Source organism: Echeneis naucrates, chromosome 17 (assembly GCF_900963305.1).
Source record: "Echeneis naucrates chromosome 17, fEcheNa1.1, whole genome shotgun sequence".
In the NCBI taxonomy this organism is placed as follows: domain Eukaryota; kingdom Metazoa; phylum Chordata; class Actinopteri; order Carangiformes; family Echeneidae; genus Echeneis; species Echeneis naucrates.
The window spans coordinates 79,412-95,731 of NC_042527.1; the positions used below are offsets into that span (position 1 = coordinate 79,412).

The following is a 16,320-nucleotide window of genomic DNA, read 5'->3' on the forward strand; positions in this document are numbered from 1 at the left end:
AAGGTGAAAAATGACTTCCCTACCCGGAACTCTGAATCTTCCTGCATGACATGAATGTAGCACTAATCATGGAGATCTAAATTCTGTTGTGGTGGGAATTAAGGAGGCGTGGTCATGACCAAAACTTAAAAATTCCATTCCAATTTAAGTTGAAGTTATTCATTCATGGTATTTCTATCAAATGTAAGTATATTCTACTTCTAATTAGAAGTAAATTACATTTACTAATTAATGAAATACTTCATCAGCTGGACAGCTCCACATCAATACTGTTGGCTGCAGCAGAAATTACTGCAGCCTTTGATGCCACTTTTCAGACGACCAAATAAAACCACCTGGTTCCATTGTACATCAGATGAGAATATTTGCTTTAGAAAAGCTTTTGTTCTTGGTTATATTTCACGACTTTGTGTCATAAAATGTGTGCCTGAAGCCTCTGAACAGAGAATAATTATGGATGTGTCCGTGAAGGTTCTCAGACATCCGTGGGCATATCACATATCACAAAGCTGGATTCCAGCTTAGTGAGATAACTTCCGGGTTAACCCTGGGTTTTCAGTATCACGAAGCTGGTTTTTATTGGGGTACGTTGCCACAGTAACATGTGCAGAACACTCGGCAACACACCTGCTGAAAAGCTGACTCTAGTGATTGGCGATTCTATTCTGAGGAACATGAAGTTAGCAACACTGGTGGCCATAGTTCAGTGTATCCCGGGGGCCAGTGCAGGCGACATGCAGTCTTATCTGAAACTGCTGGCTAAGGGTAAGGGTAACGTAAATATGCTAATATTGTTATTCACGTCGACACCCGACTTTGCCAGTTGGAAGTCACAAAATTTAATGTGGAATCGGTGTGTACTTTTGCTAAAACTATGTCGGACACTATAGTTTTCTCTGGCCCCCTCCCCAGTCGGACCGGGGATGACATGTACAGCCGCATGTCGTCATTTAACCGCTGGCTGTCGAGGTGGTGTCCCGAAAACAACATGGGCTACATAGATAAGTGGAAGACTTTCTGGGGGAGACCTGGTCTAATTAGGAGAGATGGTGTCCATCCCACCGTGGATCTCTCGTGGACCTCCCATATTTAGGAATATGGCCAATTTTATTAGAAATCCAAAACCCTGACAATCCCGAGTCGAGACCAGGAGGCAGAGCCGCAGTTTAACACGCTCCTCTGCGCCTCAGTCAGAGCGGTCAGAATAGAATATCTATGTATAGGTCTATAGAAACTATGTCTTTCTCTCGACCACCTAAATTTAGAAAAGTTACTAAACCCAAATTAAACAGAAGAGGAGCTAAAAACAAAATCAAAACAGCCACAAATTCGGTCTCAAATAACTCTGCAGTTAAATGTAGACTGTTGAATATTCGATCACTATCATCAAAATTCCTACTAGTCAATGATCTCATAACTGATCATTGTGTTGATTTATTTTGTATAACTGAAACCTGGAGCAGGAGGGGGTCGGCTGTGATATTTCAATCAAGCCTATTAATCAACCCAAGACCAAAATCTGGCTGCAGGTCTTTTGAAAGCCTCACTCTTAGTCCTTCCCACTGAAACTGGAAAGGTGAAAAATCAGTTCTGTTAGTTACAGTATACCGTCCATCTGGTCTGTACTCAGAATTCCTATCAGAGTTTCCTGAGTTTATATCAGAGTTAGTACTCAGTACAGATAAAATCATTATACTGGGAGATTTCAATATACATGTAGATGTAGAAAGTGACAGCCTTAGTTGTGGGTTTCTTTCCCAACTAGACTCAACTGGCTTTTCCAGCATGAGGATGAACACACTCACTACTACAATCATATCCTGACCTTGTTCTAACATATGGCATTGAAATTGACAATTGCTTATCTGAAGATGCTGTTGCTAAATTTAAAGAGAACATTCATCATTTTCAACAATGCCATATCTAAATTCAAATGAGGATTTCTCCCTTGCACAGGTTGATGACCTTGCGATTAGCACTATGGCCACACTGTGTTCAAATCTTGATTATGCTGCCCCTCTCAAAAAGAGAGTAATCAGATAGGAGGCTGGCTCCCTGGTATAATTCCCAAATTTGTGCCTTAAAGCAGACGTCATGGAAATTAGAAAGAAATTGGCGTTCAATTAAGTCGGAAGAGTCTCACAGAGCCTGTAAAGAAAGCTTAAAAACATATAAAAGAGCTCTCCGCAGTGCTAGAAGTTCATATTACTCAGCACTAATAGAAGAAAACAAGAACAGGTTTCTCTTCAGCACTGCCATAGATAATGGTTCAACAAGTGGCCTCCCAGATTTTGGAGAGTTGATTCAGATGGTGGTTGTTCATGACAAACTGGGATTTGTTGTAGAAAGCTTAAATGCTTGGTACACTGAACATCTTGGAAGCTATGAGCTGGAAAAGACCAAAACCATCAAAATCCTTGACCCAGCACAGTTGTCTGACCTATTCCCTTTAGCAACATACACCATTGCAGGGAAGCGTATGGTGACTCTGAAGCGATAAATTTACCTGCCTTAGATGCCTTGGTAATAGCACCTTTTTGTCAGATTTATGTGAACTATTCTTTTAAATTCACCCTCACTGAATTGTATTTAACCTCCTGAGACCCAGCAATTCAATGTTCCTTAAAAAGGATAGGAAAGAAAGGAAGGGGGAAGAAGGAGGGAAATGAGGGAGGAAGGAAGGACAGAAGAAAAGAAGGAAGAAAGGAGGGAGGAAAATAAGAAAGGAAAGAGGGAGGGAAAGAATGTAAAACAAAGGTGGGAAGGAGAAAAGAAGCAAATAGGGAAGAAAGGAGGGTGAAGAAGGAAGGAAGGCAGTAAAGATAATGGCCTACAAATTTGACCAATATTAGCAAGAGAAATAAGCTCTAATACTGCTAATCAGGAACTTCTTGTCCGTTTTCTCTAACCCTAACCCTAACCCTCTTCTTGTAATTTTTTTTCTCTTACCTCAACAAGAGATAAAGCACAAAGACACAATAAAGGTTGTTCATATTGTTGAACTCAGCTCACTCAACTTGGTTGTAACTGACGTTGATAGCTTCAACACAAGTGCATCCAGCAGCTCCATTCGGCCTGCCGGTACTTCATCTGAATCCTGTGATACGGTGATTCTGTCATCACTTGAACATGGTAATTGGTGTTCTCAGTGTTGGCCTTCTGAATTTCCAATTCCACGCTTCCGCAATGATACAGAGCTTGTGCTAGCAGCAGGTAATGAAGCTTTCAACAGAGATGGAAGTCCACTCAGCTCTACTGCCATCCTTCCAGACATCCTTGAGAGATTAGCTGAAAGCGTCTTTGAATATGTTGCCTGTCCTACAGCCGCACAGTTTGCCAATGTAGCAGAAGCATTGATTCAAAAACATCCTTGCCTGAAAGAAATGGGGTCCTACAATGGATGTTACGGATGGCAACAAAGACCGAAATTTAAAATGGATAATTATAGATCCAAACTTAGAAACTCATTGTTTGAGCGATATACTCCAGCTAAAATCAACAGACCTATGTAGGCTTGGAGGTCTACCAGGTCGATTTCTCTCCAGGTGTCCCCAAACACACGCTTCCCCTCCAGGTTTTTCATCACCAGTATAATTCCTTCAATTGACTCTGGTAAAAAGAGTTGGAATTTGGACTTGATGTCATCAACACAAGATGTTGCATACTGTGTTAGCCCTGGCGTCATCTTTATGATGTTTTCCACTCTTGCTCTACTTCCTCTGTCCTGGGGGGATGAAGACCAGAGCAAGTGTCCACTCTTGGACTGGAATGTCTCCTCAGGTGCCTCTCCCTCTCCATCTGTTGACTGGTCAGTCTCCTCAAAGTCTGGATCAAAATCTAGGTTGTCTTCCTCTTCCGTGACATCCTCCTCTATCTCTGGTTCCATTTCAGTTCCCTCTTCATCATGTCCAAAAAGCTGGACCAGAACCTCTTTGACAGAGAATCGCTTGGTCCTACTCATTGTGCTCAGAGTAAAAGGAGTACAAGGCAAGGTCTGTATGAAGATGATACATTGATTAGTCTGGAGGGTGTGGTTCACGTGGGGGATAGGCACATAAGCATGGGAAAGAGATGTGTACCCGCAAAAGACATTGTTCAGTCTGAAATGTGTGTGTGAGTGAGTGAGTGAGTGAGTGAGTTGGGCTGGTGTGTATGGGGATGTTTTCTGTCTGATGGATGAATATAGTCTGGATACCCATTCATTTCCTATGGCGGTCACTTTTGACTGAGAACACCACAGGTGTAACAAGGTTGATTAAAACAATGAAAGAGGTGATCATCACTTTTATATGTTCAAGTGCATAGTGTGGAGGATATCATAAGGCCTTGAGGCAATCAGATGTAAAACACAATATTTATGAGTGTTTTAAGTTATAAATCGTTCAGATGTGACCCGAACACAACAGGAGAGTTAAACAGTATTTATAATGAATTGCTGTACATTCACGGTGGATTACAACAATATTTTACTGTATTTTATAAAAATTGTAAATTACTGTTAAATATTCATGTTTACATGTAAAGTAACAGTTATTGCTCAGTTAACATTGAGAAACTGTAATTTAATAGCATCATACAGTATTTTCTGTCAAGCAGTGGAGACGTGCTATCATCCCTGCTCAAGTCCAGTCACTATCCATCGGCATCTTACTGATGATTGCGGTCCAATGTTTCTGTTTTGCTGATAGCACTTCTTTATTGATCAAACTCCTCAAACTACTCCTTTTTGACTGACAAAATGTAGCCTAATTAGCCATTCCTGAACTTGACTTTGGAGAATACAGCTTTGTCATCATTCCAGCTAGAGAAGTCCATGTGGAGTTTAATAGAGCAGGTAAAGTTATGCTTATCTCGTGAAACTGGTAGTGTCCAGCATTGTTTTCGCTGCATGTTTATTGAACTGTTCACATTTCAGATTGTTCATTAGGTCTGTTTCATTAGTTCAGGTTGCTAAGTAGGGCTAAGCCAAGAAAGGCTATGTTGCTAGCTTGAGCTCACTTAGCCACAGGTGTTGCTGACTTTCATAAAGTTTGTTATATTGTAAAGATTATGTGTCATTACATTATCATTTATTAATTTAACTTTGTTAAAACATTCTTCTGTGCACACAGTCATTCTAGACTGTGCTTGGTTTAGTAGAGCAGAAGGAGTGGGTGCAAATAATTTCATCTGGTTTTATCATTGATCAGAGGAATGGTCTTTCAAATGAGAGCAATGTTTTGCCTGTATTTTCAACTTTTTAAAATACATGAAGTACCGCATCAGCTTGTTCAACTAATGCTTCAACTACATCAAGTACTGCTTTAAAAAAATCTACTTTTTCAAATTGGAAGCAACCACACAATATATCTTCTGAAAATGTTGATGTTTCTAGTTTCTCCTTGACTTCATGCAACACAATGTGCTACTTTACTGACTTATGAGCCAGCTTATGAGATAACCTCCCTACCTAAACTATGACAACCAACTAACCACTCTCTCTCCTTTCTGTCTCTTGCTGTTCTCTCCTCTTTGCACTTGTCCTGTCTTTAGCCATTTGCTCTCTCCTTTGAACAGTTTATTGCTCTGGCCCATTTCTGTCGCCTCTTTCTCTCCCTCCATTAGTCTTTTATATTTTTATATTTTACCAAAGACATGTTGCTAATTTTTTTGTTTTTTTATGTCACAGGCTTTCGTCATCTGTGACTGAGGATACGAGCCAAACGCTGCAGTCAACTACTCTCATTGTTCGCTCTTTCTTTCTCCACGTTTACTTTTATTGTTCACATGCAAAAGACTTGTTTTCAAGCTAGACTGTTACACTGTTCTTGATGGTGTTTTAATGCAATGTTACATTATTCTTGATGCTATTTTAATTTATAGTGTTTGAGGCTATGCTCATGAGTTCAGTTAAGTCTGTCACCAATGATTTTATTGGAGACAGTTTCTTCTAAATGTGGTTATGCAATTCTTGTCATTTTTGTAATACAACTGTAAATATTGTTAATCTTACAAAGTCTGTTGTAATAAACTACAGCAAATGTGTTCTACACCAAGGGTTATCAAACTTATTGCATAAAGGTCTATATCTCATTGTATTCAAGGTCAGAGGTCAGGAATGAATCATTGAGCCAGCATGCTTAGAAACCCCTATGTTGATGAGTGAGGCAGACACAGTTCAGACAGTTTGGTAGAAAATTTATTTGAAAATAGAAAATGTTACTGTGCTTTAAAGTTATAAAGTAAATTATATATAATATATAATTATATATAAATAAAGTAAAAGTTATAAGTAAAAGCTCTGTGCTGTCGTTTCCGGGAAACGGTGTTAGAGTGAGTGCTTTGCTCTGTCAGTTGTGGTTCTTGGTTCTTGAAAACAGGGTCAGAGTGAGGACTCATTGTACTGTCCTCCACTAGTTTACCCTGCTACAGTGGTGGATACGTGCTGTTGCTGAATGTGTTTCTGATCCGCTCAAGGTATCAACACTAGAGGGCAAGACCTTTGTTAAATAGCTACTAGAAAAGTCAAGTTGTGTGTTTATTGTACGAATTTTCGACTGCCCTGCATACTTTTTTTAATTGGTGAAGATTTAAGGAATTAAATGCACAAATAACAGATTTTATAATACACTGTCGTATACTGTAAAACTACCATAACCCACAGTTATCCTACTGGCATGTACTGTTAACCTAAATACGGTAATATGCTGCTAATTAAATCATGGTTGATGCGCTGTAAACTTACCATAACCCAGTTATCCTACCGTCATGTACTACAATCCAAAAAGCGATATTATACTGTAGATTAATTACGGTAGATGCGCAGTAAAATAACCATAACACCCACTATTATTCTACGGTCATATACGGTAATATTCTGTTAAAATAAACTATAGTACATGGACTGTAAAATAACAGTAAATTACTGGCGTCCCTGCAGCCAGTATTTTACTGTTATTTTACAGTGAAATTTATTACAGTGTGCTTCTCCTAAATCACTCTCTCCCACTTCTGAGTATGTGTACTGCATTCATTAACTATGTTCTTCCAAAGTCTCTGTCTCTCCCAACTCCTCTCCTCTCTCCCTGTTCTCACTCGTTCATCGGTGGACAATCGATTATTTTGTGAAGATGCAAAAGATAAGCTTTTTCATCTTTACTACCTAATCATTTAATTCATTCAGCTGCTCAGAGGCAACGAGCTACCTGACTCTTTTAAGGTGGAATCATTTCTTTCTTATCAATGCATGATTGATGGACAACACTCAATGAAGCTTCAAACTCAGTAAGGGAACTTTGCCCATTCCAGTCGTTTATAACAGCTCTTTCCATGAATACAGCTTTAATGAAGATCAAACCTTCAAGGAGTTGAGCATTATTCTGCAGATGACCGGGATCCAATTGAACGCCTTTTGAACCTGAAATGTGCCCTAAATCCTTCAGTGAAAATGTGTTAGACTGAATTATTTTTTCCTTAAAGTTTGCCATTGTTCATACGCCACTTTTTTTTGCGGAATATAAAGGGAGGATCTGGGTGGAGGCTGGTGGAGAAATGGTGACTTGTTAGGGAAAAATATCTAATGAGACTGAAAAATCTAAATAGATTTTCTGTAATTTACGATTTAATATTAAATTAATTTAAATTTTAAATTTGCAAACGTCCACAATGTGATCTATCATTAAGTCAGTTAAATCTGTTCTATGATCTAATTGCTATATTGCCATTTCATCTAATTTCAACCCATGTCCAATTTGGTCATATATTATATGTTATTGTATTTGTAAATACAACAAATATTTGCATATTTTAATAACCCCTTGACTTGATTCCATATCCATAAACTCAACATACACTCACCCAACACACCTCAATCAAGACTCTTTTAATAAATAATAAATGAAAAACAAAAACAGACCAAATATTGATGGTGTACATTTTAACAATTTATGTTTATCTTTTTTTATCATTACAAGAACAGTTGATCCAGTGAAGTAGGCAGCAGCATGTTATACAATGCCAGATAATGCAATGAAGTTAGCAAAGGGAGTGGATTCGGGCACAAACAAGTCCAGACTACAAGGTGACTGGGTGTGGAGAAGGAGCTGAAGGGATGGTGGGACTGAATGGTCATAACGATGACATTCTAGTCCATGAACCCGCCATACCTCTTCTGTAGCTCACTGCTGTTTTCCCAGGCTCGTTTCAACACTCCTCCGCTCTTGTTGCTGTCCACCAGCCACTCAGGCCTCCCAACACGCCTCATGAAGCCCCCATATCGCTTCTTGAGGCCGCGGCCTAACACTGCCTCCAGCAGGTCACTCTGCGCCACCCCACCTTCAGCCCGACGCATGAAACCTCCGTATCTCTTCATTGCCTCCTCTCCCTGACCATCTCCCTCATTGCCTTGCTGGGCTGGAGCATTCAGGATCTTTAGGATCTCCAGGAGAACATTTTCCTCTTCATCCTGGTTTCCAGGATCTTCTAATGCCCCCTCAGGAGAGGAGGACCTGCGAGACATAAAACCACCATAACGCTTCATGAAGCCTCCATATTTTTTGGCCATCCGGTTTTCTGGTAACGTTGCATCTTCACTTTCAGCTATCACAGCACCTGCTGCTTCCTGTTCCTGCTGTTGCCGAGGGTCAGTATCCAAAGGACTGTGGTTTTGCTCCTCCAAAAGTAAGTCGCGGCACATGCGGAGCTTCTGGCTGTCCAACCCACCATTACACTCGAGTGAGCATGTCTGGAAAAAAAACAGAACTTTAACTTTTATAATCAGGGATCCATTCAATGTGTGCTTTTTGAAAAATACATTTCTTTGCCTTCTTTATGGAATTGAGAATGGGAGAAGAATGTCCAAAGTCTTCATCAAGTGCGGAGCTAGTGTTAAGATGTTAGATACCTTGATGATCCAAACACTGAGGATTGCAAAATGCGGGATGAAATTACAACAGCTCAGCTCACCAGTGCGCAACATGCTGGGACATGAATGTATCTGTGGACCAGCTTTAAAGCCCCAAAGTTAGTGACTGCATCATAGAGCGCAAACTAAGGTTTAGCTAAAGGTTTAGCGTTTTAAATGTGGGCATTTAACCAGAAATGTGGTCTAATGAAGAAACACTATCAAGTTGCCCAGTTGCCTGGTGGAATCTAAATCTCTTCCATCCAAATTCCACGTCTTATGCCATTTAGAGGTAATAGTTAAATGTCACTAAAAATATTTCAGAACTTAAATAATTGAGAACATAAAAACTGAATCTATATTAGTCTGTTTACATGTTGTTTACATGGAATTTTCCTAATTCATCCTGTCAACTGGATCATGGCAAAATGTACCAAAGACATGTTTTATTTTGCACTTCTCTATCACTGCTGTTTCATTTCCCCACCTTAGTGACAATAAGCCATAACAATGTGACTTGGTGAATCATTTCTGAAATTCAAAAGACCTTTGACATTTGTTGTATGTGTGCTGCAACCAAGATTGAATTCAGATCGAGAACAACACACAAGAAACAATGCACAGAAGACAAAAGCTGTTCACAAAAGTGAGATTGCAACAGTCAACAGATGTTTTGGAGGAACACAACGCACCACTTTCTCTGCAATGCCCTTAAACTGCTCCCTTAACAACTTATAAAATACTATATCTCCAGCTGTCTCATCCTGTTACTCAGAGTCATGTGCATCTAATATGTTCCCACCCCCAAAACCCACACAAGAGGTGAGACTGATGGGCCCCTGGGGCTCCTGATTTGACCTAATCCTTATGTCACAAGTGCCATTAGATTTCACCTCTATGAGCATCACCAAGTCTTGTCTCGGTGGAGCGGGGAAGGGATTCTTGCTGAGCTATCAGTGCTGCTGGCTTATAAAGACGAAAATTAATGAACAGGAAAATTGAATTGAAGTCCTATTGGCACCCGAGGGGCCAGGATGATGGATGGTAGTGGGGCCCTCTAGTGGACATGATAGAAAATTATGGTACTTGTAGTCAAGACTTGAAGATGTGAAAAACAAAACATGGTCTGTTTCTCATATTTTATGACATATTTAATCTGGGTATGTCACTCCCTTCTTCCTCTTAACCCTAAATATTTTTTTTTTTTCATACAGGGAGACCCTGCCCATTGCTCAAATTAAGGCATGATAAATGTATGAATATGAATTGTAAATGCTAATAAATTACAGTAATAATGTGAATAAAACACTTGTTAATTCATGTTAATATAGAGTAAACTGTATACTAACAGGAGATAAAATAAGCTTGTTAGTCTGCAGTTGCATTTCAACTCTACTTATTAAATGACTTCGCCTCAATTATGCAAAGACACTGATATAGAATTATGAGAGAGAGAAAAAACACTCTGCTGTGCTCATGAACCCTGTTAGACAACATATGGGAAATCAAGTCACTGTTACGAAACCTACAGCATGTTCAACACATCACATTCTGAATATTTTCAGAGAAATTCAATAATGTAATAATATATTATATAGATAATTATGGCTACACATTTAGGGCAGAGTAACAAAACTGAAAAGGAACAGGAAAGGAGAAAACTATTAAGTAAAATGCAAAAAGTGAACAATGTGATATTTCTAAGGCATTATTTCTGTAATCAGTGGAAGAGTGTTAATGTGACAGCAGGTGTCTTAAAAACTGAGGACAACGGAGGAAAAGAGCAAAGGAGGAGACGTGAAATGACTCCGTAAAGGACAGGAGGATACATATAAAGGGATAAGAGATGGCAAAAGGAGAAAAAGGAAGGAGAAATATACAGATCTATTACAGTCAATGAAACTACATGAACAAGATTTTATTTGGAGGAAAAACCAGATTCCTGTGCCTGCTTCCCACAAATGACTGACTGATTCCATTTGATCAAAATGACTAGTTTTTCTCCCAGTGTGTTAGAAATACAAGTTAACTTTACAGTGATTATCAAATATAGAGACATTACCAGGGAGGAGAAACCAGACTGCTGCTCCAGCAGATGGTACACACACAGTGCACACTCCTTTCCGCAGTCTGATCCTACCACCAGCAACAAACTCCCAGCCAGAACCAACATCCACATACAGCTGCTGTGTGTGAGGGCAGCCATGGACTGTAGGGGAGAAATCAGACAAATAGACTAATTCCAAAACCTTTTAACTTGGCCTGATTGCTTACATGAAACATTTGAAAAGAAAAACATGAAATTGTATGATAAGAAAGGCACAGTTGTTAAAATAAAAAAAAAAAAACATGTATCAGTGTTATTGTCTCCACTAAGACTGTTCAACCACTACTACTGGCTCCTTATCACAGCTAATCAATCAGTATATCAAAATGTACTATTAAAAATGTATAAACTGTGGGAAATGATCTATTTATTATTTTAATAAATGTGTAATAATTCATGTAAAACATCCCATAAAGTATGAGGTTGTCAAGTGGATGGATGTCATTTGGGTCAGTGAATCCACTGTGATTATTAGTGGTTGTATGGGCTTTAGCAGTTGAATGTGGAGTAGTGGCAGTTGCGGTAGTAATAGTAGTAACTTGCTGTAAATGAAAAGTTCGTATCTTACCTCTGTCTTAGTTTTATTTCACTTTAGCCGTTGCGTATCTTGCTGGTCCGCGCGCGCCCTCAGGGGAACCGGCGGAGTGGGAGATTGTAGATGGGCTCGTGCTGGCGGACCCAATATATCCACGCGCGTCTTCGTTAGCAGCGCGCAGTGGGCAGAGCGATCACGGTGCAACCAATCAGCAAACGCTCTCGCACACACACACACACACACACACACACACACACACACACACACACACACACACACGCACTAATTGCTTTCTTTTCGCTCTCTCTCCTTCGCTGGGTGAGTCCGCGCGCTGCGCTGGATTTCCGCGGCAGAGAGCAGAGAGCCGGGCCGTGCAACAGTTGCTGTGCTACACCTGAGTCCGTCCAGTCTTCGGTGCGGAGCTGAGGCTCAGGGCTTGTTTGAGTGGTTTGCGTGTCTTACGTCACTGGAGCAAATGGGTATGGGGTGGAAGGGTTCATAGGCGTCATGAGCTCTCTCTCTTTACCACAAACACTCGCACATTTCTGTCACGAGTCATCTGTTTCATTGCTTCTCGGGAAGCTTTTGATATAGATAATAACAATAATAAATGGCAATCTACCATCCAGTCAGTGGGAATAATATTCAATTATTTGTGTGTGCACGCGCGAGTGTGTATTTTTTGGGGGATTTTCATCACTAACAAAGATTAATTACCACATATAGAAGGCTATTGATAGGTGCAGAGCAAGCAGCTCCGTGTGTTTTGAACGTGTTGCTTCATGGGTTCTTAAAATCTGATAAGTTCCAGCCATTGATTTAATAACCTGAGCCATATTGGTTTTTATCATGGTGCGTATCAGTTTGGTGTCTGATCATAGATGAGAAAATGATTCATGCATTTTGTCATTTCACTCCCCAGCCTTTGAAGCGAGCAGCACCTTAGTACAGAATATGATTTTTTACATCGGCATGACACTGCTTGATGGAACAGGTTGACAAATGTGCCATGAAGTGCCGAAAATAAAAAAAATTAGTATGTGGGTATGTAAATATAAAAATGTAGAATCACAAATCGTCTCCACAAAATGCACCTTAAAATTTGTTTTAGCAGCATGTCAAACATCCACAGTGTGAAATGTAAAGACATTACCATGTTATTAACTTTCTGGTAAACTGACAATGCTATGTTGTTTGTGTTACCGTTTACTCTTTGTGCCAAAAATTCACCAAGCAAACTGAACCTTGTATGTTGTATGTACTGAACCTCCTTGTATGTTGAAAATCCTACTAGGACATAAAACTATGTTCTTCTTGCCAAAATAAGCAGGATAGACATAGTAATGGTAAGTAATGGTAGGTCCACAGTAACAAGAGCAGGTTTAGATTGAGACTATGTGGGCCATTTAAGATATGCCTGGATCTTGTGCTGCTTATATTGATTGTTTGGTTTGCCTGTGGGAGAAACATTCGATAATTAGACGTCCCCATAAATTCGCTCTTAATCTGACGCAATCCTAGCAGTTACATACAAAAAAAGGTGATGGGTGTGCCACGAGGATGTGTACCGACTCTTTCAGAGGCGGAAGATCAGGAAGGCCCCAGGACCTGAGGGTGCGTCCCCTTCCTGCCTGAGATCCTGCGCTGACCAGCTGGCCCCGATCATCACGCAGATCTTCAACAGATCTCTGGAGCTGTGTGAGGTTCCGTCCTGCCTCAAACGCGCCACCATCATCCTGGTCCCCAAGAAACCCACCATTACAGGGTTGAATGACTACAGGCCTGTCGCCCTGACGTCTGTTCTAATGATAACCTCTGGGAGACTGGTGCTGAATCACCTGAAGGACACCAGAGAACCCTGGCTGGACCCCCCCTTTTTTTCATGTAAAAATAAATAAACGCACATTGCACGCAGTATACCATGAACAGAAAAGGTCTATTTTGTTTTTGTTTTTCCTGTTGTTGTTTTGTGTTACACTTTATTTATGAATGTGATGTCTAAATGGTTTGCAGTGCAATTATATAATATGCAATTACATTGGCCATCCACATGCACTTTCTTCCGTTCCAGCAACGCCACATACACACACACACATACGCATGCACACGCCAACAAACCCACAGCTACGCTTTACATATTAACCGTAACCCTAATCCTTACGACAATTTTCACACAGTAGTTAGTTTAGATATGTTCAGACATTGTCCTACTACAGGAAGTCCATCTACCCCAAGCATGAAATCATACATTAAGCTCATCACAGTTTCCACACACATACACAGCTAGTTATAACACCAAACAAAGAGGCATAGCCATTCTCATCAACAAAGACAGTAGGTTTACTCGTAAAGAACACCTTTGTAGACCTAAAGATTAGATTTATAATAGTTAGCATATCCACACAAAACATTGAGGTAAGTATTGCCAATATAAATGGTCCAAATGTTGATGACCCCTCCTTCTTCACAGCACTATGATTTTGATCTTTGTGATGCTTGGCGCTCATGTCACCCTATGTTGAAGGAATACACCTACTACTCACCAGTCCACCACTCTTATTGCCGTTTAGACCACTTTTTATTTAGTAATTCAGTTATGAACACCACCTTCTAAACAATGGAAATTTAATACATCATTGCTCAAGGACCCCAACTTTATTAAATTCTTTCAGGGGAAATTAGCAATATTCTGCAAAATAATATCTTATTCTTCATATAAGAAAAAACTGTAGGAAACTCTCAAAACAGAACAAAACAAAAAAAATTACAGCTTTGGAGACAGCTCAAGCTGCCTCCCATGAGGAACATCTACAGAGAGAACTGAGGGAATTAAAACTAAAACTAAAGAAATACATAGAACATAGAAAAAAAATCCAGCAGATTTCTGGCAAACCAATTAAAACAAACAACAACAAAGAAAGATCAACAATATTATCAATAAATAACCTGTGACCCAGAAGAAATAATTCACATTTTTAGGAAATTCTATCAAAACTTTATTCATCTGAGATTTATCCCTTCAAATCCAGCATTGAAACTTTTGAGCACAGTTGACTTGCCAAAATTAAATCCAGACCAAATAACAGCTCTGGAGCCATCTATTTCGACCGAGGAACTTCAAGAATCCCTCAAACATATGCCAAACAAGAAAGCCCCAGGACCAAATGGTTTCCCTACAGAACTCTACAAAGAGTTCTGGCACCAATATTTTACAAAATGTTCATCGAAATGCAGGAAACCTCGTCCCTTCCACTCATCCAACTGTGCAAATATTAGCCTTCTCCTTTAACCGGACAAAGACCCTGCACTCCCATCAAGCTATCGTCCAATATCACTTATAAATATCTATAAATCACTAATAGATATTAAAATTATTTGCAAGGCACTAGAAGACTTGAAAAAGTAACACCTCACATAATACATCCCGACCAAACTGGGTTTTTTTAAAGATCGACACTCCACCAACAACACCCGCAGACTTATTAACCTAATAGACTACTGTAGCAGTCAGAGCAACAATGCCATAATAGTCTCCCTACATGCAGAAAAAGCATTTGAGAGGGTAAATTGGAATTTTGTCCTCACCACATTACAAAAGTTCAGGTATGGAGATAAATTTGGGAGCTGGATCAAAATATTGTATTGCTCTCCCAACACTTGTGTCAGAACAAATGATCAAATTTCTCCAAGCTTTTCTCTCTAAAGGGGAACCAGACAGGGTTGTCCACTTTCCCCCTTCCTTTTTGGTATATTTATAGACACTCGCAGCTGCAGTTCAGCAGAACAAAAATAATAAGGGAATTCACACAGCAAATGTGAACCATAAAATAAGTCTTTATGCTGATGATGTTTTACTTTTCCTATGAAATGCACATGAACAAATGAACGTCTCTCCCTGAAACAACAGTACTCATTGACATTGACAAACATTAGATACCTAGATATCAACATCCCTGCCAACCTTTCCAACCTGACAGAGCTAAACCACACCATTATAATTAAAGAAATAGAGGACAAACTCATCCTGTGGAGGACACTTATGGGAAGAATAACAACAGTGAAAATGATGACCTCCAATTAACTATGATTTTTCAATGGTTCCAACCCAACCCTCACTCCAACTTGGTTAAAATTATTAGACTAACATCTTCAAATTTATTTGGAAAGCTAAACCACCACGTGTAAGCTAAAAGACTTTACAAAAAAGTAAAGACCATGGTGGATTTGGAATTGCCAAACTTTCAATATTAGTACTTAGCCAATAGATCTGCTATGCCTCCTGGATGAACAAAGCTGTGGTGGTGTTTCTAAAAGATCAGGCCTGTGTAACCGAGCTGATAGAGAGTGGGCAGAACCTTGGGGACGAGTTCCGCTGGCTCTGCCTCCGGCCTGGGTCACCATGTCCGGAGTCCCGTGTCCCGAACGAGGCTCTGGAGAGAGAGCTGAGGAGGTTCAGGAGGTTCCCGAGCAGGTTCTGGTCAGTGGGTCTGGGCTGCAAGGACGCCAAGCTAAAACATGTTCAGTCCCTGAGGAGACAGGTCCTCATGTTTCTGTTTCTCTCCGGCCCAGACGCTGGAGGTGTCCTTCAGAGTGAAACATGAGGACAGTTTCTACATGGTGTACCCCAGCTCCAGGGCTTTTGGCAGACAAATAAATATTACAGATTTCTTCCCCAATGTTGAAAAATTAATCCGGTCTGCAGAAGGTGGTGGGGGTGGACCTACTGGATGAAAGAAGAAAGGTACAAGCTAAAAAAGCATGTGGTTGCCTTGAGAAAGGGCATCAAAGGCAACAAAA

At 40.0% G+C, this 16,320-nt stretch overlaps 1 protein-coding gene across 1 annotated transcript; it reads right to left on the minus strand.

Moving 5' to 3' along the window:
* Positions 1 to 8,122: 8,122 nt before the first annotated feature.
* Positions 8,123 to 11,608, minus strand: LOC115058177 (proenkephalin-A). Its single transcript, XM_029525501.1, has 3 exons — positions 11,557 to 11,608; positions 10,944 to 11,090; positions 8,123 to 8,722 (listed from the first exon to the last, which is right to left on the minus strand). The coding sequence occupies exons 2-3, from the start codon at positions 11,085 to 11,087 to the stop codon at positions 8,123 to 8,125; spliced, it is 744 nt and encodes a 247-aa protein (XP_029381361.1). The 5' UTR covers positions 11,088 to 11,090; positions 11,557 to 11,608.
* Between the last annotated feature and the right edge of the window lie 4,712 nt (positions 11,609 to 16,320).

Excerpts from the sequence above, each read along its gene's own strand:
- LOC115058177 (XM_029525501.1), bottom strand. The coding sequence starts at position 11,087 with ATGGCTGCCCTCACACACAGCAGCTGTATGTGGATGTTGGTTCTGGCT. Across the intron at positions 8,723-10,943 it reads AGTCTGGTTTCTCCTCCCTG|ACATGCTCACTCGAGTGTAA; the intron begins GTAATGTCTCTA and ends TTTTTTTTCCAG.